The sequence below is a fragment of the Cuculus canorus genome, chromosome 4 (assembly GCF_017976375.1).
Source record: "Cuculus canorus isolate bCucCan1 chromosome 4, bCucCan1.pri, whole genome shotgun sequence".
Taxonomy (NCBI): domain Eukaryota; kingdom Metazoa; phylum Chordata; class Aves; order Cuculiformes; family Cuculidae; genus Cuculus; species Cuculus canorus.
This window is the reverse complement of record NC_071404.1, coordinates 47,472,987-47,500,986: the sequence shown is the minus strand read 5'-3', so window position 1 is coordinate 47,500,986 and position 28,000 is coordinate 47,472,987. Positions and strand designations below refer to the sequence as shown.

Here is a 28,000-nt window from a genome sequence, read left to right as displayed (position 1 = left end):
CCTTGGGCAGTCATTTTCTGTATTCCCTTTGCTCTTATTTCAGAGCTGTGGGAGGAGAGAAAGAAAACCCTTATTAAAACAGCTGCCTGTGCTTCATCCTGAGCTGAAGGTGTAATTGTACGTTTGGGCCACTGCTGTGTACCAATATGGAAATAGATGTCACATCAGAATTTCAGCATTAAATACTCACTGTAGGATGAAGAAGAGGCTGGGATGGGGAAGATGAGAAGGGGCATTCAAATGGCATGTTAAATAATCAGCAGAGCAGCAAGACAACTTAGGAAAAATGATGGGATGCTATCCCATGTGGGATGGGTTGTCAACTACTCCAGCAGTTTTCTTCAGCAGGAAGAATTTTCTGATGCAAAAACCCCTCAAGTGAAACAATTTTGTAGCCACAACAGGTATTTAAGAACCATATGTTGACACAATTCCTGCAAGAGAAGATTTGTTTACCAGAAGTACCCCAAAGCTTTTTATGGATCTTACTACTTTGCTGGAGACCTTGAGAGAGGGTAATGATACGGAGCTGTTTGTGGCAGCTGCATCTCGTTTTTTCCCTGTATGAGGGTTAAAGGCAGATCACATCATTAAACTCACTGATAAGCAGCCAGTTACAACCGCTGTAAGTATATCTTTCAGCTGTTTATATCTAAATAAGTCAGTGCAGTATACAATGTCTTCTACAAGACCTTTCTTCTAGTGCAGTACTTAAAAATCATCGTGCCAGTGCTTCCTGGAATACCTCTAGAAATACATCAAATAGAGGTTTGTCCTGTGGACAGCCACTTGCTTTTTTTTTGTTGCACTCCACTGACGCCCGAGGCGACACCCTCCTTCCTTCCTCTGAGGGACCAGGCAGGAAGTTTTCTCTCCCTGAGGCTTCCTGAGGCACCAGGACAGTATATCACCCCTCAGAATGAGCCCTGTCCTCTTCTCTCAGCACAGCCCCTAGGAAAACTCCCTGAAGAGCCTGAAGCACTGCACAAATCAGAGGCTGGACAATAAATAAGCCGCACTGCTCTCCCTGAAAAAGGCAGATGCGATTTCTAGGACTGGTATGTATTCAAGCAGGATTCCATGGGCTGCAGGAGGGGAAAATCTGCAACAAACAAAACCTAAGCAGCCGACCGTGGCAGAATTACCCAGGAGCAATTCATACATCAGGCTGACTTAGATCAGAGGCAGGACAGCTTGACAGTCAAGAGATCCAGCTCTGATTTCCAGCTATTCCTGTGCCAGACTTCTCCTGGCACTGAGAAAAGCCTGCCCATTAGAAACCTTGAAGGCACCACATTTTCCCTGTGACATCTGCATCATGTGTACTTTTCAATTTGGTAACAAGCATCTCCACTTCCCTAGTAGAGCAACAATGTTATCAAGGCCCTTGCTTGTTTACAGGTATGTAGGAAAGCAGACAGAGATGTGGCCAAGACCTGTCAAAGATTCACTTTCAAGAAAGTGTTTCTCCTCTTGGCAAAGAGTATGAATCTAAAGAAAGCAGTTTAAAAAATTATTTCAACTCATTTACACAAACTGCCTGCACCAGAACAGGAGGATCAAATAGTGAAGTCTCCAGAGCCAAAAAGGAGAATCTCAGGCCTCATTTCCATTACTGAAATCTCAGTAGTTTCTACTATTGATTCCTGTCTGGGCGTGATTAGATTTTAATGTTTTGCAGTCTCTACCTACACAGGCATAGCAGCAAACCATTGGTCAAAATGAATTAATCAGGACTTACATGTCTGGCTGCCACGGGCATCATATCAAACATTTTGCAACTGGTGAACGTGCCAGCTGACTGTTGTGCCTGAGAACGCTCCAACTGGAAACTCTATCTGCAGTGATGTGCTGCCAAGGGAGGGAGGAAGGGAAGCAGCAGGCAGTACCACTTGAGTCAGTCCTGTGGGCATCTCTCCTTTCCAGCAATGGAAGCCTCAATGTCTGGCAGCTGTCCCTCAGCCTCTGACAAAAGTGAAGGGCAGCCTGGGTCCAGTCCTCCAGATGGTACAGCCGTAATTGTCAAAGCAGATGGTTCTGTTTAGGTTTGTGTACTGTACTCATTTCCCTGCTATCTGCTTTAAAGTAGGGGTGCCAAGTGGCTCTCTTGAAGTTATTCCTGTGTGGGTGACCTACGCAACTGCAGAAGCAAACAAGACCTGGGGTCTGCTCTGCTCCACACCCTGCTACAGATCCCCAGTGAATGCGTGACAAGGCTGTCCACACAGAGCTGCTCCAGCACAGCTCTTGGCAGCAAGGGCAAGTTCCTGCTTCCCTGGCACAGAATCCAGCCTCCTTCCCTAAAGCCATAACTCAAAGGCAGGCCCCTTGTGCTAGAGATGTACTCACTGCCAGCCCTGCAAATGGGGATGGAGGCCCCATCTTGTGCATGTTCTCCATTAGAGTGGTTTCGGCTCTGGGTGAGCAGCACCAGCACCTCCCACTGCAGGCTTCAAAATGGCGCCTCTGGGGTGGGCCACAGCATGTATCTGTGCAGGTCATCTCATCCAGGACACATTCCAGCCCTGCACATGGGCAGAGCTAGAAGCTGCTTCCACTTGCACATCAGACAAACTGCTTCAGAGACCTCTGGAGGATACACAGGATGCTATATTTGATGTCAAGTTAGGCATAAGCTCTGTAATTACCTAAGTGGTAATTATGTAAGCACACAGTGCCCCTTCCTTGGCATATGCATCCTACCATACAGTGTTCTGTCTATAATCAGTGCTCACAGCTTCTTTCTGCCTGCGTTTTAGTGCCTTATACAGCAGAGACCAAACACAAAACCTCTTAAAAAATTTAAACTGCTAACAGCTTCCTACAGCAAGCATGTGTGTGTATGCATGTCTGCATGCTCACCCTTCCATCCTCTCTCGTTGGATCTGTCTCTGCTACTGCAGTTCATTCTCCCCCACCCCAAGAGCTGCAATTCATCTGCTGTTGTGTATATATAGCCCTTCCTGCCCTCAGGCCATCCAGTATCTCTGCCTACTGCTGAGAACTGCTATAAACATTTGTTATTCTTCTGACATCCAGGCAACCAGAATACTTTTCTAAATGTGGCAAGGTTTCTGCAGTTTGATAGCATCACTCAGTGACGGCAAACAGTGCTGTTATTTCTCTGTGTCCAGTTTCAGAACACCCAGGACAACATTCACATTACATAGAGCTGGTAATTAAACAAGAAAAGTACCTCTGAAATTCTTGACATTTCCTAACCTGTCAGAAGTACTGGCACACAAATATATCACAAAGCAAGAAACTCCACTAGAAGAGCATTAGTAGCCTGTATCTTCCTCCACAAGAAAGCCAAGACTGGAGTTCTGAACTTCCCTTTCAGATGCAGCCACCAAACCAATGGGTGTGCCATAACCCCACAGGCACAGAACAGCTCTGCATTGCAATGCTTTTCCTATTAATACTTTACCTCCTTTTGAAGCTTTTGCTTTTTCAATTCAAAATTTCCAAAGGAACATGCCTGAAGTTAGGCACTTAAATCCTTATTTATGATGCCTATCATATGCAGCTGGCTATTCAAAGAAGCAGACTAACAACAAGACCAACTTATTTAAGAACTGCAAGCATCTCCAAAAAAAGAAAACAGCACACCAGGAGGTTTAACTGTCTCCAAGTAGGGTAAAGAGCCACATTTGCAGCAGTTACTCTTGGCTCATAATCATGCAAACAGAAGTGAACAGACTTCAACACAATTCCAAAGTTGTACCTGGATTAAATCAATAAGTGCTAAAAAGATGGAAACCCACACTGTGTGTTTCAGAGAGTTATAAGGTTGAAAGCAGACAAGGCAAGTTAAATATCTTCATTAACAGTTTCACTGATAAACACCTGAGAAGAAGCAGTCATACAACGTACGTATCTAGAGAATAATAATTAATCTGAAAAGACAACACATCTTACACAAACAAGCCCAAAACATTTTAAGGTGAATGACAGATTATACCCAATCACAAAAAACTCTACAAGCACTACAGCCACCACACCCATCATAAGCAGCTCACAATTTTAGACACAAATCATCAAGAGCTTATTTTTCAGATTGTCCTAAACAAGTTGATATATAAAAAGAGGGAGAAACTAGTTTACACCATCAATATCTGCTCCAGAGGCCCATAACAACACTTGCTCAAAGGAGCAAGGATAAAAGAAAGGCCAGACCTCTCCACTTTTGACTCAAGGGTACAACGAGCACTAGCAGTCTTTTTGTGGCTACACTCAGGTGAATTATATCCTTTTCCACATGCTAATACTTGGGAACTTAGACCCTACTGTCCCTTAGTATCTAGTAACCGATACTCTCAGCTTAACTGCAAGCCATGGATTAACTCCCACTGACCTTCAACCAAGGTCTGACTCAAACTGTGAAACTGAGATCTAGTGTCCAGCCTGTTCCGAAGCAGGATTTCTTTAACTGACTTCAGTTCACACTGCTTAAATCTACTATTTGGCTTGTGTCTCATTCTAACATTGATGATGCAGATGTGTCTATAAAATTATATACACACAAGGCATTTTCATCTATTATACGTATACAGTGGATACAATATTTATCTTTCATTAATACTACTGATATTAATTTCCTTTTAAAGCAACTAATGTATCGCTACACACTGATCAGAAATGGAGTCAGCAGCCACAGATTCAAAGTAGAGTAGAATCAAAAGGGTACTTACTTGCTTTGCTGCTGCTGCAGAAATTTCCTTTTTTTCTAGAAGGTTCAGAAGGTCAGCCAGGAGAAAAGAACTGACTGGGCTAGGGAAAAAGGGTGTAGAAGTTACCTCAGAGAAAAGGGTGGAGAAATATATCTACGTTACTGTTACTTGCCTAAAGATCACACAATTCAGCATGACAAGCTAGTATTTTTCCTCATGATGCACTACATTCAGGTTTGGTATTGACTGCCCTACTATGCCATACCATTGTCATATTCCAAACAAGGAAGACTCTGATAACTACTCTTAACTTCATGGTCCCCTTTTCTGCAAGCTGTTTGGTTAACTTCATTCAGCGCGACAGCATCAAGGCCTACACAGTATTGCCTAGTGTAACAGATTTCACAGATGATAACTGAAGCAGAAGCGTGCAATGGAGTGACAAAATACTATTGACAGTACATGAGAAATAGATCACTTTTGTTTCACCACTGTAATAATCAAGAAGTCTCACCTTTCCTTTACTGTAAGGGAATGCTGTTTCAAATAACTGAGCAAGTCATTCAGAATCCAGCCGATTACTTTCCTTGGCTTCATTTGTGTCTGTTTTACAACATTTTCAAAGAATTCTGTTAATCCATCTTCATTCTGCTTAAGAAAAGTTAAATGCATCAAAAAGATACCAGAGTGCAAACATTTTATTATAAAGTTACATTTGAAGTACAACTGGTCAGTCCTAAAGTAAACCTGGTTTTGTGAATTCATTGTAAAGATACAAGACTTTGCAGTAATTTTATGAACATAACAACAAACGCTGTTACGTCTCAAATGGGCAGAGACAGCTCATATGTCAGCCTGTTTCAATGGAACTTCCAAAAAAAGTATGATCTTTTTTCCTTAACTCCTCCCTAAAATTAGCATTTGGGGAGAGGCTTTCTCATCTCATGTGCTTTAAATATGTATAATGCTAGAAAATATAATGCTGCCATCTAACAGGCTGCCATGCCACGTTTTACCAAGAAGAGGTTTTTCTTTAAACTGTCTACAGGTATTTCACTCTTGATCGTGCAGTCACTTCTACTTAATTTGGATAGAAGGAATGTTTAGCTTGAATTCACCTTGCAATAATATGGAAAAGTCATACTGTAAGAAGCAAGGTTCTACTTTTCTAGGGTTTTTTTTTCAGAGAAGCTGTAAGCTTTTCCACAGCACCCAAACTGCTCAGAAGGTAACGACAGTAGTGGATTCAATTTATAGCCTAAGAGAAATCGGAGACTGTTTTTAGAGGAACAGATACTGTGCAGTGTGTTGAATGCTGTGCTGTTTGTCATCAAAGCACTGATGGATCTTTGACTGTAGCACAGAACTCATTAGGTTGAAGAGCTATTAAGTGGCAGCTCCTACCTTTTCAAGGAAGAATCCAAACCCAGCATGTCACTGGGTTTTTGCAGTGCACGGCATAAATGCAGAGGACAAGCCAGCTCTCAGAAGTTGTGAGAGGTAAGTTTGGAGACAGCCAAATAAGCTATTCTAAGCATACTTCATCACAGCAAAAACATTTTCAAAGCACACACTGACTGCAGCCAGATCTCTGAACAGCTCTGAGCAAAAAGGGGTGCAGGTACACACAAAACCATTGCCTGACTTTTCTACTCAAACCATATCCCATGAAAACACTCATGTGCCCTTGTTTTTAAGGGCAATTTATCACCATAGCAATACAGAATTTTAAAGTTTCCTCCTCAAAACTTCCGCAATACAAACTTCCAACAGCTCTAGATACCACATTTTTCATTGGTAATGATGTATGGCTTTTGAGAAGACTGCAGACTATTGCTCTCTGTTCTGTGAAACAGAACAAAATGTACTTAGATTAATGGTAGATGTGCAGCAAAACTGGTGTGATGAAAACCAGACCCATCCCCTTTACTGTGAGACAATGAACAAAGAAACCAAGTTCTCAGCCTAGGAAAGCCACTGATATTTTTTGTGAAACAAGGTGAATCTTGTAACTCCCCCTATTTATCTGTCTAATACACACAGACATAGCTCTCTTTTCCAGTATGCTTACAAATTTCTCTAGCAGTTACTTTGTAATCAAGTAATGTAAAATCTAAGGCTAAACAGCCGACAAAGAACAAATTAGGCTTAAAAAAACCAGTAAGGGAATGATGTGATTACCAAAATACAGTAAACTTGATTAAAAACTGTGTGCATGTTAAGTGGAATTACTAAAATGATGCATTACTAAATACTGTACTCTTTCTAATTCACCTCAGGATTCATTAGCACAAACAAACACTGATTATTTAAACAGCAGGTTCCCTTCCACAAAAACATCTGCCCAATTTAGGTAGGAAAAAGTGAGCACATATAAATGCTGCTTTCTTTGCACATGCTGCAGAGGGTTTTAGAAACACTACAGGCAGAGTAGGTCTAGCTACAATATTATGCACGTGAAAACAATGTCTGCAGATGCCACGTGTCTGAATGCAGGGTACACAACTCGGATGCAGCATGTCCATACTTTCATCATGTATAGCCTAGACAGCGTATCTCTTATCAGTGGGCACATTCAGATTTCTGGACACCAACAGCCTGGATGGAGCTACATCTGACACTGCTGCCAGACCTCTGAAAATCATGGACAAATGCGGAAAGGGACAGCTCTCCACGGTCAACCCTCTGCAGCGGCCAGCTCTCCACAGGACACCTCTACACAGCCAACGCGCCATGGGGACAACTCTACGTGGACAGTCCTGAGTGCCTGGCAAGAGGCCCCACTGATGTTCAAGGGCTTTGCAGAACTCTGTGTGTTCTAGGAGGGGAGTGCCAGCAGCATCTGCTGGACCATTCACTGCCAGGTGCTTGGGGCTCCCCACATAGATTTGTTCCCATGGAGTCAGCCATGTAGAGGTGTCCCATGGACAGGTGGCCACAGAGAGTTGTCCTAGACGTGGACAAACAAATTCACATTTTAATCAGATGATTCCCACGCAGCAAAAGGAGAAAAGACTGAGAATACTCAGCATTACACATGCTGCCAGGTCCCAAACCCCACACTCGCTACTTCTGCACATAAACGCAGACATAATCCCTCCAAATTCCTTTGCATTCTGTTTTAGTTTTTTTAAAGTGACTGTCATTTTCTGTAGCCAGAATAGAAAAACCAAGAAATGCTAGTCTGAAATGAATAGAGCAGAATGCCAAAACATCCAAATGATTGAAAGAAATATTTTCCTTATTTTCTTGCCATTTTAGAAAAAGGCAAGTATAACTTGATTAGCTTTAATTTCTAGACACTGTACTACCTGAACTTGACTTTAATTTGTTCTGCATTTTCGTCAACTTTCTTCTTGCCAAATTCACTCCAACTACCAAAACACACACACCTGTCCCTTGCAATAGATCTGAGCTGAAAAGCACCCACATGCTCTAATATGCTGGTTTACAGGAGCGCTAACTGACCGTTCTCACTTCATTCTGAATAATGTATTTTAATCTTCATAGAAGGAAAACTAGATATCGGGAATTGCAGCACCATGTTTGTGACCAAGGCCTACTCAGTGCTCCTGTTATGCACCGAATATGCTGTAACTTATCCATTAGAGTCTCACTGGCATGAAATCTGGCACACCAATATTTCAACCAAATGCAAATTTCTTTCTTAACATCGTTTCAAATGATCACTTAATAGCACCGAGATGTCAAAAAACTAGTGGTGGAGTGATTTCAGATGCTTTTAAAATAAGTTTAAAACAATACATTATTTTACAAAATACCATGGGTACACTCTTTAGGGATACTGGGTCTGTAATGCAAACTTGTGATTTTAAAGACCCATAATGCTTCCCAAAGAACTGAAGAAGAAAATTACATCAATGTTCACAAATAAAAATGTAATTTTCTTCTTTCTTATTCCAATTTTCACCATCACAGTTCCCACAATAGCCAACTGTGAGGTAACGACTGCTGCAAAATGTGCAAGATTGTTAGGGGAAAAAAACCAGAAAGTCTTGCCTATTAAAGCAGGCAAGCAGAGAAGGCAAAGATAAGTTAAAACTTTTTTTCCTATAGCTTCTTATAAAATTATTTAAGTTCTAAAAATAAGCATAAAGTCACTTGTACACCAACACACTGCACATCATAAACAAAATGGTCAAAACCAACTTGTACAATATCCTACTTTTGACTGTTTGAAGGATTCATCAGTGTAATTGTAAAAGCAATAAGCCAAAGCCCAAGTGGAACTGCCACTTTTATCTCAGTAAGCAAGGGACAGTAAACGTACAGGAAGACTTGGGAATTCAGATGAGAAACAAAGCAGGTTGTTTTTTTCTAATACTGTACTGTGACAAAAGATCTATTTTTTGGTTGGACCTCCCCAGACTTCAGCATGCTTTTTAGAAACAAAGTGTCATATTAATGTCTATGCCATTTTTATGCCATATGTCTTTGTCTATTTTTTTTACTCAATAGGAAGCAAACCAGAAATATTATAATGCCATAACCGGCAAAGTTCTCAAGAGATCGTTGTTGAGCAGCCTACCAGTTTTCAGAGCAAAGCAGAAATTGCATGCAGAAATTGAGCACCCAAACACCATGGAGTCTATGTGGCTCAAGGAACTGTATCTTTACAAGTAAGAAGGGTTCTACATGAAGAAAATCAGAAGCTTCATTTATTTTTGCAATTTACGTGAAACTGTAAAGAATGTAGTAGCTTATAATTAAGAAATTTCAGATATAAAGATATTAATAGGTAACACTCTCCTTCCATTTCAGTACATCTTATAACTGGGCAAAGCAGGAATCTCAGATTCTCAGTACTGCAGTATGTACATGAAGTTATTGTATATGAGAATAAAGCCCATGAAGCAAGCTCAGAAACTAACTTGCATGCTGAAGTATGGTATTGTTTTATTACAACTTTTGCACATAATTTTGTTTTTCTCTAAGTAGTAGAGGCAGAACAGACATTTTGCATTTTAGAGTCATCCCTCTACCACTGCCATTTATTTAATGAGCACTCCTGGGCGCTCTAACCTGAGAGAAAGCTTGTTAGATCTGTGCATCTGGCCCTATCAGCAATCTTCTGCAGCTTCTGATGTAAGCTTAACACAGCAATGGACACAGCGTTTTCAGATGAATTAAGGTTAACTAGTCTCCCAGTGAACAGGCAAGCAACTTTTACGGAGACTATAGATGCTGACATTCTAATGCACAGTAGAAGATGACCTGCAATGAAGAACGTGTTCACTTCATGCATTCAAATAGATGCACTATCCTGTTACAAGCTGTATCCCAAATTTCTGCCTGGAGCTCATTAATTTTCTTATACGTTGCAAAAAGAAAAAAAAGTTAAAAGGGAGAAAGCAAAGGCAATAGTATATTTCAGAGTATAACTCGAAAGAAGGGGCAGTTGATGAGGCAAATATATAGGGCTACTTGACAGGGGCAACAAAAATGACACAGCAGAAGCCATCAATACCAGCAAAATTGAAATGCACAAGTGGGTTGATGCCAAGTGAAAGGAGTGGGTGTATGGAGTCTGGCTGTGATGTTTATTTTCCTAAAAGCAGCCCACAGGGTGCTGTGTTTTGGATTTGTAACTAATCCAGTGCTGACAACACACTGGTGTTTTGGCTACTGCTGGGCAGTACTTTCTCTTTTTCCCCCCTCTGCCCCTTACAGCATGTGGGCCGAGGGTAGGCACAACGCTGGACAGGGACACAAGCCGGACAGGTAACCCAAACTGACCAAAGCGATATTCCATGCCATAAGTGTTCAAGGCCAGGTTGGATGGGGCCTTGGGCAGCCTGATCTAGTGGAAGGTGAACCTACCCATCGCAGGGAGGCTGGAACTAGATAATCTTTAAGGTCTCTTCCAACCCAAACTATTCTATGATTCTATATTGCCTTGCTCAACAAGGAAAACTGAGGGATGGGGATTTTGGGGGAGGTAACCATTGCCATTGGCTGGAGAATAGCTGCACACCGGTCTCCTTGTGGGAGGTCGTGAGTGATTGCATTTGCATCACTTTTGGGTTTTTCCCTTCCTCTTTCCTTTATTTGCTCGTCTTTATCTCAAACCACAAGTTTTCTCACTTTTCCTCTTTCTATTCTCTTCCCTGTCCCACTGGCAAGGGAAATGAGCAAGGAGCTGTGGTGCTTAGCAGCTGGCTGGGGTCAAGCCACCACAGAGGGGGAGAAGAAGAAAAAAAGTAAAAAAAAAAAGGGTTCAGGACCTGTCTACCCTTCTGAGCTCTGCTCTTTTTAATATGTGGGAAACATGTTGATGTGAAAAAATGCATGCACGGCCAGGAATACTGGTTGCAAAAATCACATTTTCCAGCTCATACAATAAAATAGAAAGATATGAACTACTGACAGCTTTCCAGGCTATCGCTGCAGCCTCATGACTTTGATGAGATTTATGACTCACCTGCCCACTAAACAGCAGAAGATCTGGAACTCACTAAAATGGCACACCACCACCATAAAAGCAGTTTTCTTAACAGATTTCTTCAGAGGAAAGAACTATTTTTTTTCCTGTATAACCAGCTTCTGTACAAGTGTATTAAGTTACAGACACACAAAGAAGGGATATTAGGTAGTTAAGTCAGGTGCATTGCTCGCCCTCCATTTATAGTCAAAGGAAAGGAACTCCTCTAGAGAACAATTTAAAACACTTACGGTTCTGCTCTGTATCTTACTCTAAAATCTTTCTCCTTCTGTCTCCACCAATCACAGCAATAATCAAAGCAGGACACTGTCCTTGTTAACTGGCTATGTGCAATACCTAATCTTGGGCATGCAACCTCCCCCCCGGCGCCCTGAAATATCACTGGCAAATAGAGATGATTCAGTTTGTATTTAAGCAGCTAAAAGTCCTTTAGAATACTTCTGGAAGTCATGAGATTTTGCTCTCTCTTCCTTTTTAATATCTATATGGGTCAAGCCCTTTTCTTTCTCACTCCCCGTTCTGAACCTGTGCCTGCTAAATTGCATTGTGAAGTCAAAGCTGATGTTGTACAGCTGTTCTGTGTATTTACCCATGAATAATGTTGAAGACAGATCAATTGGGGCAGGTGAAGCTGAACGATTTAAACTTTGGGTTTCGCTTCTGCACTCAGGAAAACACATCTATTAATTTGTTAAATACTGACAATGTGCCCATCCTTGTACCAGACCCGAAGACAAGAGCAGGCACTTGGAGACAAGGATTTGTCAGCAGGAAGTTGTACGTTTGTTGCAGTCAGTAACGGGTGCATCCATGGGCAGACAGACAAGATCAATATCACATAATAGTTATTTGGCTCCACCTTGCATGAGAAACACTTCTCAGCACACTGTGTGTGCTTTTTTCCCCCAGCATCCCATGTATATGGCTCTGAGGTACAAAGCAAGCATCGGACATATTTGCAAATAAAAAACATCCATGAGAACTGACAGCTGGCTAATATGATACTTGTAAATCTTTCTTTTTTATAAAAAGAAGAGTAACTTTGAAGTTTCCAGGCTTATTTTAGCACTTGATCAATAGACCTACCAATAAGGTGAAGCTGTGTTCAGGAAGAATCCCGTACTGTTCAACAAGCTTTGCTCTCTTCACACTGGGGAGGTCAGGAAGTCTCTCATGAATCCAATCAATATTTACCACTTGCTGATGACTCACATTAGCTGGCAAAGACTTAGCATCATACAGAATCAATGGAGGAAGGTTTGGCTCTGGCATGAACCTAAGGAAAATTATTATTTTCAGTCAGAAGCTAAACAACAAGAAATTAAATTTATATCACAAGTCTATGCTTATCTGGAAAATTTATTACTATTTCAACCAAACAAAGTAGTAAAAATCCATTATTTGGTATATCACTGTTAAGTCATAAGATATCAGCCCCTAAACTGTTGCCCCTACTTTCTTTCTTTGAATATTTGCCACTGATTGTCAATGAGTTGATGATAGAAAAGAGGTAATTAAAATACTTCTGCATCCAAAAGGATAACAAAAAATAACAATAATAACCAACACTGAAACAACCCATTCCTTCTAGCATTGACCATGAATCACAAAACTAGACAAAACGTGAGTGGACTGGCATGGAAAAATCCAGATTGACAGCCAACTGTCTGGAGTGATCTCGGCAGATTGCAACCTTTTCCAGACTAACTTCAAGAATCTTGATGAAATCTCATGCTGTGCTAAAAGCAAAGTTACTGTGCTCAGCAGGGTGCCATCACAGAACAAAAGGCTCCCTTGAAGAGAAGGCCGATTCAAACCACTCTAATATCTGAGACTGAAGCAGAAACTTCACTTTTACATGATCAAATGAGGGGCTGAAAAATATTAGAATAAAGGACATTGGGCACCCTGAACATTTACTATAATTCCTATTTCAAATCTGCTTAAACGTAAACTTTAAATTGAATGTACCATGTGCAGCAGGAAGTTACAAAAAATCTGAAAAGCAGAGTTTAATACTGATCATAATATTAACCCTAGGAATACGCTTTCTGGTCTTTACTTGAAACACCTTAGTCTCATCAGCATAGCCTAGATTTTCATTAGGTTTTTTTTTTAATTTGTTCACATCAGTCTTGTTAAATAAGCCTCATGCCAGCCCCTACCATAACAAGGAACTCATACAGTGATGACTGCCTTTATCTGCTGTATTTCTAGAAACAATAATTTGAACAGCAGATTTCAAGTTTGTGCATGTTTTCAAAATTCTTGCACTGCTCTAGCATGATCAGTGGTAGAATATATATAGATTTAACAGGAACAAGAATATAGCAAAGCTAAGAGGCTCTGAAAGTTCTGCCACAAAACTACAATTCTCCAGCTGGGGAGTGAAATCTGAGAGTAACAGGAAGACTGTTCTGAGACGCAAAGATAGGGAACCGCTGGCAGGACCATCTCCAAGACGGAGCTAACCAGAGGAGGAGGCAAGTAAGCAGAGTGGGAGAACGGGTGCCCAGAGCAATCAGCAAACACTGAGCTGCATCACTCTTCCCCATCCGATCAAGACATAAGTGTGACTACCTCCTGTGCCAGGCCACTAAAGCAGTTGTATTGCTGCTTTGCAGCTTTGCCTCAGCACGTGTTCCTAGCAGCGCTGCTTCCTAACAAGACCCCAGCCCTCCGGCTAAAACCTCCTTGGGTGGTTGTTTATGATTTGATAGCTGTCATCTCACACTGGAGGAAGGCAAGAAGTACTTAGCAAGGTAACATCTTCATTAGGTCTACAAAGATCATAGGGTAAAAACCTGCCTATAAATGTTGACACCTTTCAACAGCAGTTAGGATTTTCAAACAGTGACCATGATCTATGACCAAAGAATTCAAGCATGGAGACGCAGGGCCTGAGCTGAAAAACATTTTCCTCAGTATTTTTTTGAAGCAGGAGCAATGCTTAACTCAGAGTATTCTTAAGTTTATGCCTGGCATGCCCACAAAGTAAACGTTCAACTTACCCACTTTAAGCTAAGCTACTCCAGCTTAGTTTTTAGGAAAGGTCTCTGGATTTTAGCACAGACAAGACAAGGTTCTAGATCTGAACTGCTCAGACTGGCATTAATTTTGATACCTTTCTTCCCCTTCCAGTGGAAGGTAAACTTCCAAGACGTACTCAGTATGCTGACTAACTCTATATGCTCATTACATCGACTACACTTAAGACATGAAATAAATTCTCAGTTCTTGAAGTGTTAACTGTATTAAAAAAACAGTACCGATAATCCTGTTTTCCTTCTTTGTCTCTCATTGGCACAGTGCACCTAAAATAAAAACAGAACAAGTGAGACATGGTACCCCACAGAATTAACTTTATGGCAAAAATGCAAACGAAATACTTGGTTCATGAAGATCAGGAAAGCTTCTTAAGCCTGTCTCAAAGAATGAGTGTATGTAAAAGGGCAGTCATTTTTCCACAGACACTGCTTGATGTTGCACACAATCTGCCACAAAAAAGTCTCAACCTTAAGAATAAATTACCACCTGTGAGGAGACTATGCTTGTGAACATTAGCTTTAGAAGACAGAAGTTGAGCAATACATTCTCTCCTGATCATGTCACTAGGTATCCCTGGCACGCTAAAGCTGATATTCCTGACGTTGTTGCACAATAAAAACTCACCCAAGCTTGGAATCAAAGGCTCTTGTTTCATTCAGAATTGTTCCTCCATTTTCAAGTTCTTCAATTTGCCTCTGTATTTCATAGTCTGATAGAAACAAAAGAAAAAAGAATAAGCTTGTTATACTGCACTATTAGCTTTTGTACACTCCCACTATTTCATTTTTCACTGCTATGCAATAATGGAATACTTTTTTGTTTTAACCTTAATGAAATAATCAGAAGTAGTTACAGGCAGGATTATCAGTCACTGTCTTTCTCCAGCACTATTTCTTTTTTTGCATGTTTTACTCATCTTCTTTCATTCCATGCAGCCAATCCATACATTCCTAGTGACATTCCTATCACTCAGCTGAATTTTCTTTTGGAGATGTAATGACTATCCTTTCTTCCTCATATCCAGGACGCACCTGAACTTCACACACAGCACCCACTGTAATCGATGGAAAGCTATTGCCTACACTGGAGGACACAGCTATCACTAACATTTTTCAGTAAGAAACACATGTGGCATTGAATCATCTGCTTTATTCTTCTTGCAGGCAGAGGGTCATCTCTGCAAGAAAACTGCAAACCAACATAGCTGCTATTCCCACAGTACCCTATATTAAGATTTATTCTGTCAGAGAGTAGCAAAAGCAGATCTGCTCCATAAGGAGGGACAGGCCAGGAGCAGAGGGTCACCACAGCACAGGCAGTGCCTTCACTGCACAGTGCAGTCCCAGTGGTCTAAAGAGCGTGGGCAGAGGCATGTGCTACTAACAAGGTCTATTGACAGTCTCAGTCAAGGTGAAGGGACGAGTTGGGTCCAGGGCCCATCCAAGGAGTTCAGTCACAAGCAGCATGAAGTCAGTTCAGAGACAGGACTGGGAACAAGACTATAGAACATGTCCAGGGTCCATCAGGAGACAGGACTGAAAAGAGGCACATCTGAGATGTAGCTCAGGCAAATTCTCGATGGCTCCAGCCTGAGTTTAAATGGGACTTCTGGACCCCTGAGAAAGGTGCACGTATCCAACACCTAGACAACGCTAGTCAGGACACTGAAGGCCAATTACTGCATTCAAGAGCAGGACGCATTTTATGTCAGATCACATAAAATATCTACAATGCTCCTATTATGAAGCAACCATCATTTACCTACTGCTTTTGCCAGGAATCGTAAGCTATTAATATTCTTCACTTCAGTCCTCACTCCATAAGGCTCTCCAGGGTGATGCACAGAAACATTGGCATCCACTCTCAGCTGACCCTCTGTAAAAAGAAACATCATCAACAGAACAGTCTGCCCTGTAAGCTAGAGTTAAAACCTTGGCAGGCATTAATAAACTGCATGTTATGTGCAGAGCATTAATAGCAGACTTCTGTACGTTAAGAAAGGAGTAACAACCTCATCAGAGCATTTTGTTTACAATTCCAGCTCAAGACTCTGCCTCCAATAATTCAACTTTTTCTGAAGATACTACTGTTTAAAAAAAAAAAATTAGCGCTCATAATTCCTCTCAGAGAAAACTGCATGGTACAGTGCAGCACAGATACTTTAAGACATGTAGTGAAAAAAAAGCTTCTGATGCACAGCTCTTAAATAAAAGGTAGAATCAGACAAACAACTTGAACTGGTGGATTGTGAGCTTCCATTCATCTAAAATCAGCATTAAAAATATCCTTTGGAATTGCCATTTGATGGATATATACTACCCTACCACGGAACACAAGAACCTACAGTTACGTTAAACAGATTTACTAAGGTGTTCTTCGAAATTTACAGCTCAGGGACAAAATATAAGTATTAGAGGATTTTTTTGGTAATTTTCTTCTTCAGAAACTGCAATCTTCCCTCGTCCCAGACTTCCCTGGCTGCCAAAAATTGAGACAGAATACAAAGTTATATGTAAAAGCATCCTGCACTTAAATATTACTTTAAGGAATAACATCCTTAGAGATCTTTAATGACTCAACCATAACATGTAATTGTATCTTTCTAAGTTTTGTCCCTCCAGAGACGTCCCTTTTGGGAAGAAAAGTTAGTTATTCAACTGGTGGCAATAAGCAAACAGGAGAGGTTGTATTAAAAAGAAACAGCATTTTTCCCATATTGCCCAATGAAAATCCTCAGCCTTCCTCTTTCCTTTTTTTTTTTATTTCAAATACAGATAAAAAGAAACAAACACTTACAGTTCAGATTCAGTGGCATTATTAAAGAGAGTGCAAACCAGCTCAGAGTTAAACTTGTGAAGATGTCTACAGCTTCAAAATCCATTCCAGCCAATAGATGTAAACTGACTAGAGAGGCCTTAGGACACTTTGTAAAAGCAGGCTGGGTAGCAGCACACTAATTTCCTCTGTCTTCATAGAGTCTTGCCAGACTTGCAAAGGAAGGACAAAGGTGTTCGACTGGCCCAACATCTCTTTCAAGGGAAGTGTTCTGCATGTGCTCCCTCTTTGGGGTGAAATGAGTACTTGTTCCAAAAGAGGAATAGCCTTGTCCTGCCCTTGCTTCATTATGAGACATGACCTGCTTCTACTTCTATGTACGTGTCAATGTGATGAGACAATGAACTTAATCAGGCATAACTGAAAGGAGAGCCAGGCCCCAAATGTTCTTAAAAAAGCTTTTTTTTCCTTTAAGCCCACTTTAAGCCCAGTTTTTTTTTCCCTTTCACTTAGCAATGAAATCATCTTTTCATCTGTTTGTTGTTAGTGAAATAATACCTGATAAAACCGGGCACTTGTCTTCACCAAACACACAAGCAGAATGAAGGTAACATAGGAGACTGTAAAGCCCTTATTTGAAAGAAAGTAATTATGATGAGGGAAAACCACAGTAAAAAGCCCCTAAAAATACCACCTTGAAAAAAAATCCACATACTTTTAAAGCAAACTGCACTGCAGGAAAAATATTCCCAACATTGGAATTCTCCTCTAAAGTCAGAGATCTCACTGCAATAAAAGATATCATAGATCAATTCCAATGGCAATTGAAAAGATTCAGAGACATATATAATGTCTAGCAATTATTATTTCCCTCTACATTAAATTAGATTTGCATCACTAGCCAACGTTTATTGGATCCCATTTACAGGGTGATACATGCACCACTCTGACTCAGTTCTCTAGGAGACATATCCACTTATAGTACGGACTGAATTTGTTGCCAGAACAGTGAGGCCAACTGTCACAGGCAAAAATATAGCTTACATTGTGAACACTAATAGGTAGCTTATAATTTGGTGTGTGTGTGGATGAGATGAATGCCCAAAACTGTGGTCTTAAACTCTCAAGCAGAAACCTGCTATTTGCTAGCTGAAACCATGGGCTGGTTATAAATTTTGATAACATTAGGCCTGAGCAAAAATGGCATGTCCCGAATCCTCCAATTAATAGAGAGGCATGAGACAGAATCAGCTGTTGGGAGGCTGATCACATGCTGCGCACATCACCTATTGGGAAAACTGGGCCCTTATGGTTCCAGAAAGAAGAACCAAGAATACGGGTTCCCAAAAGAGGAAGTGGTCTCTGAAAGATAGTAGTGACCTTGGCTAGAGACATCCTGTAGGTGAGGGAGGATCTTGAAGATCAGAGAGATGCATGGAGACAAACGTCAGGAGATACCTACGGACCTTGGCCTCTAATACTGGGGACCAGTATCTGCAAGTCTGCTGTACAGCACAAACCAACACCTCCCCAGACCAGCAGTGATCTCCCTAGTGTGAAGAGAAACTGAGATGGAGTGAACATAATGCTGGAGGGGAGGGAGAGACAGAGTGAGTGTATGAAATTATGAAGTAGGGTAAAAGCTGCAGTCTCGCTTGTTCTTAAATTAACCCCAACATCCATGTCTGCCATGGGCTGTCATTTACTTGAGCTCACCCATAACACCAGCACTATTTTATGACTAGTTGAGACCTCACAAACAACTTACAAGATGATCAATGCTCTCATTACTTTGTCCCATAACTTCCACACTCTACAGCTGATCCTTACTACAGATCTCCTGTGCTGCAGCACTCTGGCAAGCAAGACCAGGACAGACAGGGAGAAACGCAAGAACTCTGGGGACGTTCCTGCCTGTCTAGGTTTATCCTGTAAAGTTACTGTGTGAGGCAATATAAAACATAGCACTGCAAATCCCTGCAGAGCAAGGCAAGACCCCTAAGGACACCTAGAGCATGGCAGACATTAGGACAGGCTCTGAGGACTGTGAAAACAACAGCTAGAAAAGGCTATGCATTATAAGCAACCACAGAGCAAAATAACCAGAAGCTGCAAAACTCCTAAAAATGCAGAGAATTACTGGTCACAAGGGAGCATACCCTTCCCCCTTCTGTACCTGCCATGACTGCCTGGCTGCTCCCAAGTGCTTGAAGAATGAGCTGAAGCTCTCTGACTGCTGCAGCTGCTTCTTCCCCACAGCACATATCAGGCTCCATGACAACCTCCATAAGGCCAACTCCTATCAGGGAAAGAGACAGGAGATTTTCAACAATAGCTTTTGATCTTGGCATATTAGACTGCAACTGGCTAAACACATGAAAGCACTTGGGTTTTGAAAAAAAACCAAAAAACAAAAACCAACCCCCCATGTATTACTAAATAACTGTCACTATGGACCCAGCTGCAGACTGCTATAAAAACTTTTCCTCCTACTTGTTTAAAGGAACAGATAAACTACACACAATCCTCCCGCCTCTAACAACATGCAGATCAGGACACATTCCCTCTTCTACCTCTCTCTAGGAGAACTCCCATTTAAGGCCAATCTGATTCCAGACTCCAATTTACTTGTCTTAAACTGATTTTGGAACAGACAGAGCTGTGAACAGATGTAGTCTAGTTATAAGCTTCAGGATCCAGCTTTCAAAGAATATGAGCAGCCACAGCCCTTAACCTCCATAGATACTAGAGCACTATGTCCCAGTTAGGCTCAGCCATCCACACTGCTGCCCACGTTGTGTGCTAATTCGGTTCATTCCATTTACAATTTCAAAGTTTAAAGAGAAAATGTACAATTTTGCAAAGATAATAATCAAAAGAAATGTGTGACTCATGCACTGACAAATCCCAACAGTTGCTCCTTCTGTACACAAACTTGATTCACTAAGTCTGAGATAGTTTTTTTTTTAGCAGTACATACAGTGGCAAGAGCTTAAACTGCTAAGTGGCAAAACTATATGTGAATGACATATAGTTTTGAGCAAACTGGAGCCAACAGATTCCTAACTTGCTGCTGCAAATGGACATCATCCAAGAGCCCTGGGAAAAGTCCACTGGCCATTAAAAAACTCAAGTATTCCCCTACTTCAAGTGCAATGGTCATTTTGATGAAGTTTTAATTTCACGAAGAAAGACATTAGGCTGGTTTTCACCTGGTTTTGTTTTTCACCTGTTCCCCGTCACCCATTTACCTTTCAAGACTCATCTTGCAAAGAAAGGAGGAGAAAAATAGGAAAGTAATCCAAGCCTACCAGCCCTATTCAAGTCAACGAGAGTCTGGCTCCTTATGTCATCATGGAGACTCTTTCCACTGTCTTGCTCCAACTGTATTTGTTTAATCCTCACAGTTTTGGTCACCATCTGGCTCATTTTGTTGTCTATGCAGAGACTGTATGACAGACTTCCATTCACCGCAATAGGAACTCTTTGTTGAGTGATTTGATAACCGGCCTGTCAATAAAATTAGTTTTATACTGAAATAAAACATTCACTTTTCAGAAAGCAGCAGCCTGGCCAAGTGCAAATATTATAGACTAAGAACAGAACTGAACAAGCAACATATTCCATAGTGAGCTATATAAGAGGTCATGCACATGTAAAGTCATAAGTTATTTTGCTTAGCTGGAAAGGAAGCAAGCTAGAAGATGGGTCTAGAATTCAATATAAATGTGAGAAGCTTGAGGTCTGGAAAAAAATAAGAGCAGTCCTCAATACAGGCAAGTACAATCAATAATCAACTGTGCAACCACTTGCCAACGATGACATAAATTTCACTGATAGTGCCTTAGGGCGGAAAAGGGACTAGAAGAGGTTCTTCGATGCCTGTGGTTCCGTGATCACGTTAAATCTTGTCTGAAGCCAGTTACCATACCTTCACCCTCAAGCTGAGACTATGATTCATTCTGCCATCAGGCTGAATACCCCTCTCTGCCTGTTCAGAATTTTATTCATTAGAAGGGAGGAGAGGTAAGGAAAGGAGGAGTGGAAATCAAGAAAAGGAGAAAAATCAATTTCACTAATGTAGCAATTTGAAAGATAGATGCTGCAATCCCACCTAACGCAGCAGCTGATAAATGCCACCTTATGCCTGGGACTCCCCTCAAAGGGGAAACTGCGAGCCAGGAAAGGGGCTGCCAGTGACAAGGTACTGGAATACCTGCAATGATGTAGAAATATAGAAGTGAATCATTACTCTGTTGAGGCAGGATCCTCATCTCTTCCTCCTTCCTAGCCTGCTCATGTCCCCAGTGGCGAGAATTAAGAAAAAGCCTGTCAAATTTTAATGAACTGGGAGGAGCATTTGTATATTTCGCAGGGAGGACAGGCTTACTCTAAAATGTAGAGATGATGACAGTGCATTGGAATGGAGAACAATGGTCTGGCCCCGTGAACAGCTCAATTTATATATGCAATGAAGTGCATGACCTTCTAGCCATAAGCATTATAAGAAAAATAAAATAACTGACTCTATGCAGCCTATGGTAATCATACAGCTCTTCCCATCTCCTAAAACTTCTCATTAAAATTAATTTTTTAAAGCCTGAAATAGTGAATGACAATAAATAACAAGAATCCCATTTCCCATCCAAAGCCCCATTTTCAGGGGTAACAATAATCCCATTGTCAAACGACCTTAAGAGCTGGATTTATTTTATCTGTTCCATACAGCTCATTAGCCTAAAACCTGCATCTTATTACAGGGTTCCTGACTAGACTGTTCCTATGAAATGCAGGTCAAGCAGTTTATTGTCAGTGCTTAAACTGCAGAACTCGGCCAACAGAGCACCAAAATTAAATGTTTCAAGCTAATAAAATGTAAACATTTCCTTAAGCAAATTCCCATGCTTATCTGACCAGAGGATCCTGTAACTCATGTCTGCAAACAATGGCAGCCCACTTGATGCTGTACACACCTTCTTCCACCTCACTCTTTTACTCTAAACACTGGGATGCAGTTTCTTTCCTATGACAGCATTCTTCCATATAGTTTCTATGCAGTACACTGATGGCAGACACCACAAGAATAAAAATGTGAGAGATTGTTTTCAGTTTAATAGCAGAAACACCAAAGGCAGCTTGCAAACAGGTCTGTGAGGTTTTCTTTATGATGTGTAAAGGAATTTTAAAACTCATGTTTACTTCCTGCTATTTCACTTTCTCCTTCTGGTCTGGAAATGGCCTTTAACATAATTTTATAAGTAAAAAAAGAAAGTATTAGTAATTCAAACTGTTAAGTTTGTGTTTCACATTCCCGGTAGCTCACTACAGAGCCTCCAACAAAAGGGCCTCTTAATGGCTCACAAATAACAGCAAAGTTATCCCCAGAAACCAAACTAGTAATTATATCAAATTCACAGAAGAGCCACAAGTTCCCAATCTAGAAGAAAACCAAACAAGAATCTCCTGTGAGATCCAAGTCTCCAGTAGGCAACTACAACATAACTGTCTTTCTGAGGTGGGAAGCAATTCTATCTGAATATCTTTTGTGTGTCTTCAAAGTATTTCCAATGCCTGAACAAAGATAGTGGCAGAGAAAGTAGTTTGGGTCTAATTTCATTAAAAGAGGAAAAAAAAAGGCTCAATCATTGCTGCATTCTGTTGCAATGGAAGAAGTTGGGTTCTTAAATAATTCAATGTTTCTACACCCATATCAAGCGTGGTAAAAAGCATTTGGCTTCCAGTGACATCTTCTAGCAAATATGAAAATTCCTTACAAAACATACTGCAAAGACTGAGTTTCTCAATATTTTTAAAAATTTATTTGAACTACTGACTGAGAAAATTTAAAAGGGAAATTAAATATTTTTAGGTCCCTAGGCATACACAAAAAAGACACTATTACGTTCATACCACTGGAACCTGTGTTACACACTCACTTTAAATGAAGGACTATTATCAGACTGCTTTTACCCTAACAGACAATTAGTACTAAACACCAAGAATGGGGAACTTAAGGGGCAAAGCAGCTCCAGCTCCCAATTCAATTACTTTAAGCTACTGGAATCGTGCAGCTAAGCAAGGAGTCAGCAATCAGAGCAATCATATTCAATCAGTGAGCACCAGGGTACAGCTCTCTATTCATCAGGGCACAGCACAGCATCCTGTTGGGGTGAGCAGAACACTAACTGAAAACAGAAATAGCATCTCTTCACTCATCCCCTATTGCCATCCGTACTCCAGACTTGTCCTTTCCTACAGCCATAAAGGGACCAGCCGTACTGCATACTTACAGGCAGATCTGCATAGAAATAGTGTTTTCTGTCAAACAAGGACTTCTTGTTTATTCTGCAGTTGAGTGCCAGGCCTGTCATCACTGCTGCTTCTACACATCTCCTGTTGAGAACCTAAGGAAACACGACACATGGTTTTGCTCAGAAACTCAGTATGTAACAAATTTGTCTCCCACACATTGTCTTATATGGAGAATATATTCAATTTTGCTTGCCTTCAGCCACCATTGTATCTCTTTCTTTGTGTGGGTAGTTCTTATTCATCATTAAAGCTGTGGTAGCTACAAATCTGCAAAGATTTAAGATGAAAAAAACAAGTCATTCAGTCATTTTGTCCTGCCACACAAGGAGATGTGCACTGTTCTGGCTGCTACTTCTGCAAACATCCCCACACTCTTGCACTCTCAAAGATTCAAAAGACAAATCATAGCAAATGATAATTGATTTATAACCAGCCATCAGCTCATACCGGGAACCGGAAACACAGGGGACTTGCATTAGGGACTGCAATCCCATTTCAGTAAAACACTTCAGAACACCCGTAACCACAGAACCATAGTGAATTCGTAAGTATCTACAACAGATGTCAATGCTTTGCTTAAGCAGGATGAAATCAACCACACTTATATGCTTTGCTAAAACAGAACCAAAGGGACATCAGTTGATCCCATGGCTACAAGTATACATGTAGTTCCGCTAACTATGGAGCCCACGGGATTAAGGTTCTTGCAGAATGTCACATGATCCAAAGACATCAAGGCCTTAATGAAGAAATAAAGAAGTTAAATGCTGTTTCTCACCATGGACCCACCACTCTCCGTGACCCTTCCATCTCCTCAGCAGGGTCAGGATCCAGAGAAGGAAGAAAATTCCACTACAAAAAGTACTAGACAAGTAATGTTTCAAAGTTATGGTTTTTTTTCCAAATGTGCTGTCATTAATTTAATGGTTGGTTTAACTACTATCAAATGCATAAAACTGAAAAGAAAACAAGATTGAATTTGACTTAGTACAACTTTGGTATGTTTACACTTACAGTATTTTGAAACAGGAACAGAACTTTATCCATCTTATTCTGTGGTGCACAGCTGCCAAGAAGTCAATTTCCAGCAGGATCATTATAGGGGCACATTATGTAAAAGAATCTACATGACTTCATCTGCATTGACCAGAACATAAAAGGCTTAAATAATGTTTTCTTCAATGTTTCTGACAGTATTTACTTTTTATATTCTCCAGCCTGATTTCTGAAACAGATTAAGCAGCTGTACATTTCTCATCATCCTATGTCTTCAGCTGGAAAATTAATCTCTTTGCTTTACTCATCTAGTATTTCAAAACTCAAAATAATAGGAGAAAATAAGAGAAACTCTTCATATAAGAGAAACTTTAAAATTGCTTACACAGACAAGAAATTAAATATTTAAGGCATTTAATGAGGGAACTTTCAAATCTTTAGTGCAGCTATCTATGGCTAACTAAAACATCATCTGTTCAGGCATATTTTATTTATTAAAAATTTTAAAAGATACATAAGGTAAATTTTAAATGCAAAAAGAGGAAGAACAACTTCCCTTTGAAATACTGATCCACAGCAAAATGAACACAATTAGTCCTGACTGTAATCTAAAGTAAAATTGGTAATTACGAAATATGGAGTTTAGTAGCATAGCTGCAATGCATTATACAATAGATGCTCCTGTTTTCAGCAACTTAATGCTTCCAGACAGAACAGATACTTTTTTTTTTTACTGTTTAAGGATGCCTGTAACTGTTCTCGTCAGATTGTTCAATGTTTAAAATATCGTAACACTTTTAAATATACAAGCAACTACTAGAGCCTAATGGCAGGATCTTGTTCAGGTTTGCAACAAAGAGAGTACCATGCCAGTTAGTTCTTTAGCAACTGGTCACCAGAAAGCCATTAAGGCACCGTAAGGACTGGGTAGACTCAAAGCACCACTGCACCAAAGTAGTGAACTGGCGTCTTGTTACATCTCCTGATGAGGCAGGGGTTGTGACCGAGAGTAATCAGGGAACAAAACCCGACTCCTGAGTTGCAGTCAGTTAGAGCCTCGTAGCACATTATTCAAACACTGTAGGAGTTCAGCTAATGATTACAACTACTGCCTTCGACCACTTGCTCTTCAATTCTGCTTCTGTAAAGCCTGACTTTGCTTCTTTCTTTGCCTTAAACATTTTGTCTGAAGTCTACCCATTTGTGTGTTTGTTTTGTGGCACCAGCAACGAATAACAGAGGCAGCGCAGTGGAAGAACTCCCCAACGATGGAACTTGGGATATTGCCTGAGAGCCTCATCTGTGGTTCAGTGGAGGGGAGGTGCAGGAGTAATCACCGCTCTCCCTCGCCTGGCTGAGCTCAAGGTCCACAGCTGGCTGCTACAGAAGGAGGTGATGCAGTGGCAGGCACTACCCTCAACCCCCATCTTCCCCCACCTGCTGGACTGCACAGGCTGGACCCTCCCGAAAGACATGTGGCAAGAGCACCCCAACACGCGCTGATGGGGGTCGCATGGGCCTTATAAAAGAACTCTCAAGGAAACACGTGGCTGGCTCTCACTCCTGTGCGCGCGCTCTCTCGCTTGCTCGCGCTCTCTCGCTTGCTCGCGCTCTCTCTCTCTCTCTTTCCCAAGAAACTGCCATTGTCATTGATGTGATTTCTTTCCTTTTCCCCTCTCTCTCTTTCGTGCTGTCGTCCCCCCGTTACCTTACAGTGTGCATGTTGGATTAGATCCGAGTGACTTTTGTGTTCAGGGATCAGATTGAGATTTGTTCCTGTAACTTCGGGAAGTTGCACCCCCCATATCTTGGCTGTGCACCCGAGTATTTTGGTCTGTTTATGTTTGCTGGAGCCAGAATAAATATTGCTTTTGATTTTCGTTCTGAGAGTGACCTTGTTGGCCTCTGGTTCACTGCACAGATGAACAACACCCCCCCATCAGACCTGGACGTGAGCACATGGCTTGTGGATCCAGAGTGTGACAGCTTCACACAAGGTAGTGTGCGTCTTACTCCTAAGGGATAACACTGTTTTGAGGTGAAGAGAATAATTCCCAAAGATGTAGTACTTACTACTACTCACACCAGTGAGAAGCTTTTGCACTACTTGTCATAAGCCATTTTGGTGGCTCCGGGGAAAAGCCGGTATAAAAATATGAAGTATGGATTATGTTCTGTGTAGTATTACTCCACATTTAGATGACTATAATGCATATGTGTCATAGCAGCCTAATCACTGTACATGCACCATCATTCATTTACTAGTACAGCTTCCTGGGCTACTTTTTTATCTACCTCTGTGGTGACAGAAGGCATTGCAAAGCAGATCTTTCCCACGATGGCAAACTGATAGGTCTACTACACGACTTTGCTTCTTCTGCCCTGCTTGACTTTTAAAAAAAAAATTGAAATCAGATGACCCTCCACTTGCTCAAAAATCTAAATGTACCTGTTTAATACTACTCCATTTCTGAAGGAACAACTACAACCCACTGCAGCCATCACAGCTGTGTGCATAAAGCAGAGTTGTTTAGGCAAACTACCGCTTTTTCTCAAACGAGCCCAGCTTTTCAAATAATCTGCAGTGATAAACATCAACTCAGTATGTGAAACCTCTCATACTAATGACCTAGAATAAGTCCCCCAAGCTTGTTTATGCAGTAAGCTGTTATTAAGTTGACAGATTTGACTAGCACCAAAAATTTAAATTACTGGCTTGAATTGACAAGCTGCCAGTCTGGTATGTTAGCAAAGTGCTGGCCTCTTGAAAGAAAGCTACGTTGTTCCTGCAATAGCTACGGACAAAACACAAGAGTCTACAAAGACTTCTTAATATTTCTGGTCTTCTAAAATCGAAGTGTATCTCTCCTAGGTATTTAAAGAAAATCCTAGAGAGACATCACAAAAGGCAATGGAAAGTGTTTGTATTGGAAACTCACAAAATCTTGAACAATGGCATCACAACACCAGCACCATTTCGCTTGTAGCTATGCCCTCCTGTTAGAGCACCATGGTAACTGTGCACTAAAGGAATGAAAGAACAATCCAGCCAAGATCTCTCTTTTTCTGATACTTGTCTATTCTCTATATATGGTCCATAAGTGGAAAGGCTCCTTTTAAAAATTTACCATCTTTATTTGCAAGGTCAGTTTAGTCAAGTCCTTGGTTTAACACAAGACTATTCAATAGCTATACAAAACCATACAGAATACCTTCAGTGGCATAAATCCCCACCCAAAGCAATTTTTTAACCACTTTAACAGCAGCTTCACTCCTCATACAGGTACGTTGAAGAAAGTTTGCCCCCTTTTAGGTGAGGATACACGTTTCTATATTTAGTAAATGATCATTTTTACATTTTAAAGAGAGTAGGTATGCAGCTCCTTGTTTTCCTAATGAGTATTATATAGGCTAACAAAGGGTGGAAAAGGAAGAACCATCTAGACCTCTCTCCCAGAGAAAGTGTATTTTTGCTACCTTTTATAAAAAAAAAGCTACCTTGCCATAACAGTGGCACTCAGAAAGACCTAAGTTATGAAGCAAAGTATTCCTAGTACTGAAAACAGTAACATCAAAATAATTTCCCAGAAATTTTAAAAGTTTTTTGGTTTACGTCACACATTTCAATACAGATTTTGTATGAATTGGCTATCTTAAGACTTTCATTCCTACCTATAATCATGAGGAAATCACCATTAATCAGATGAACTACAGGACTGTTTATCTAAGCAAT

General features: G+C 40.8%; 1 protein-coding gene across 8 annotated transcripts in view; it reads right to left on the bottom strand.

The window, feature by feature from the left end:
- The window catches only part of GATB (glutamyl-tRNA amidotransferase subunit B), a 44,294-nt gene that overhangs the window by 3,938 nt on the left and 12,356 nt on the right, over positions 1-28,000 (bottom strand). For 2 of the 8 annotated variants that reach the window (XM_054066360.1, XM_054066362.1), the window contains 9 exons: positions 23,250-23,363; positions 20,271-20,469; positions 19,136-19,258; positions 15,946-16,059; positions 14,809-14,893; positions 14,406-14,450; positions 12,223-12,412; positions 5,188-5,324; positions 4,695-4,773 (listed from right to left, as the gene is read on the bottom strand). In XM_054066360.1, coding sequence (XP_053922335.1) covers positions 4,695-4,773; positions 5,188-5,324; positions 12,223-12,412; positions 14,406-14,450; positions 14,809-14,893; positions 15,946-16,059; positions 19,136-19,258; positions 20,271-20,469; positions 23,250-23,363 — 1,086 coding nt within the window. Of the gene's footprint in view, positions 1-190; positions 2,590-4,694; positions 4,774-5,187; positions 5,325-12,222; positions 12,413-14,405; positions 14,451-14,808; positions 14,894-15,945; positions 16,060-19,135; positions 19,259-20,270; positions 20,470-23,249; positions 23,364-23,464; positions 23,539-28,000 lie in introns of all 8 variants that reach the window. The other 6 variants (XR_008449872.1, XR_008449873.1, XR_008449871.1 and 3 more) reach the window with 6 other exon arrangements.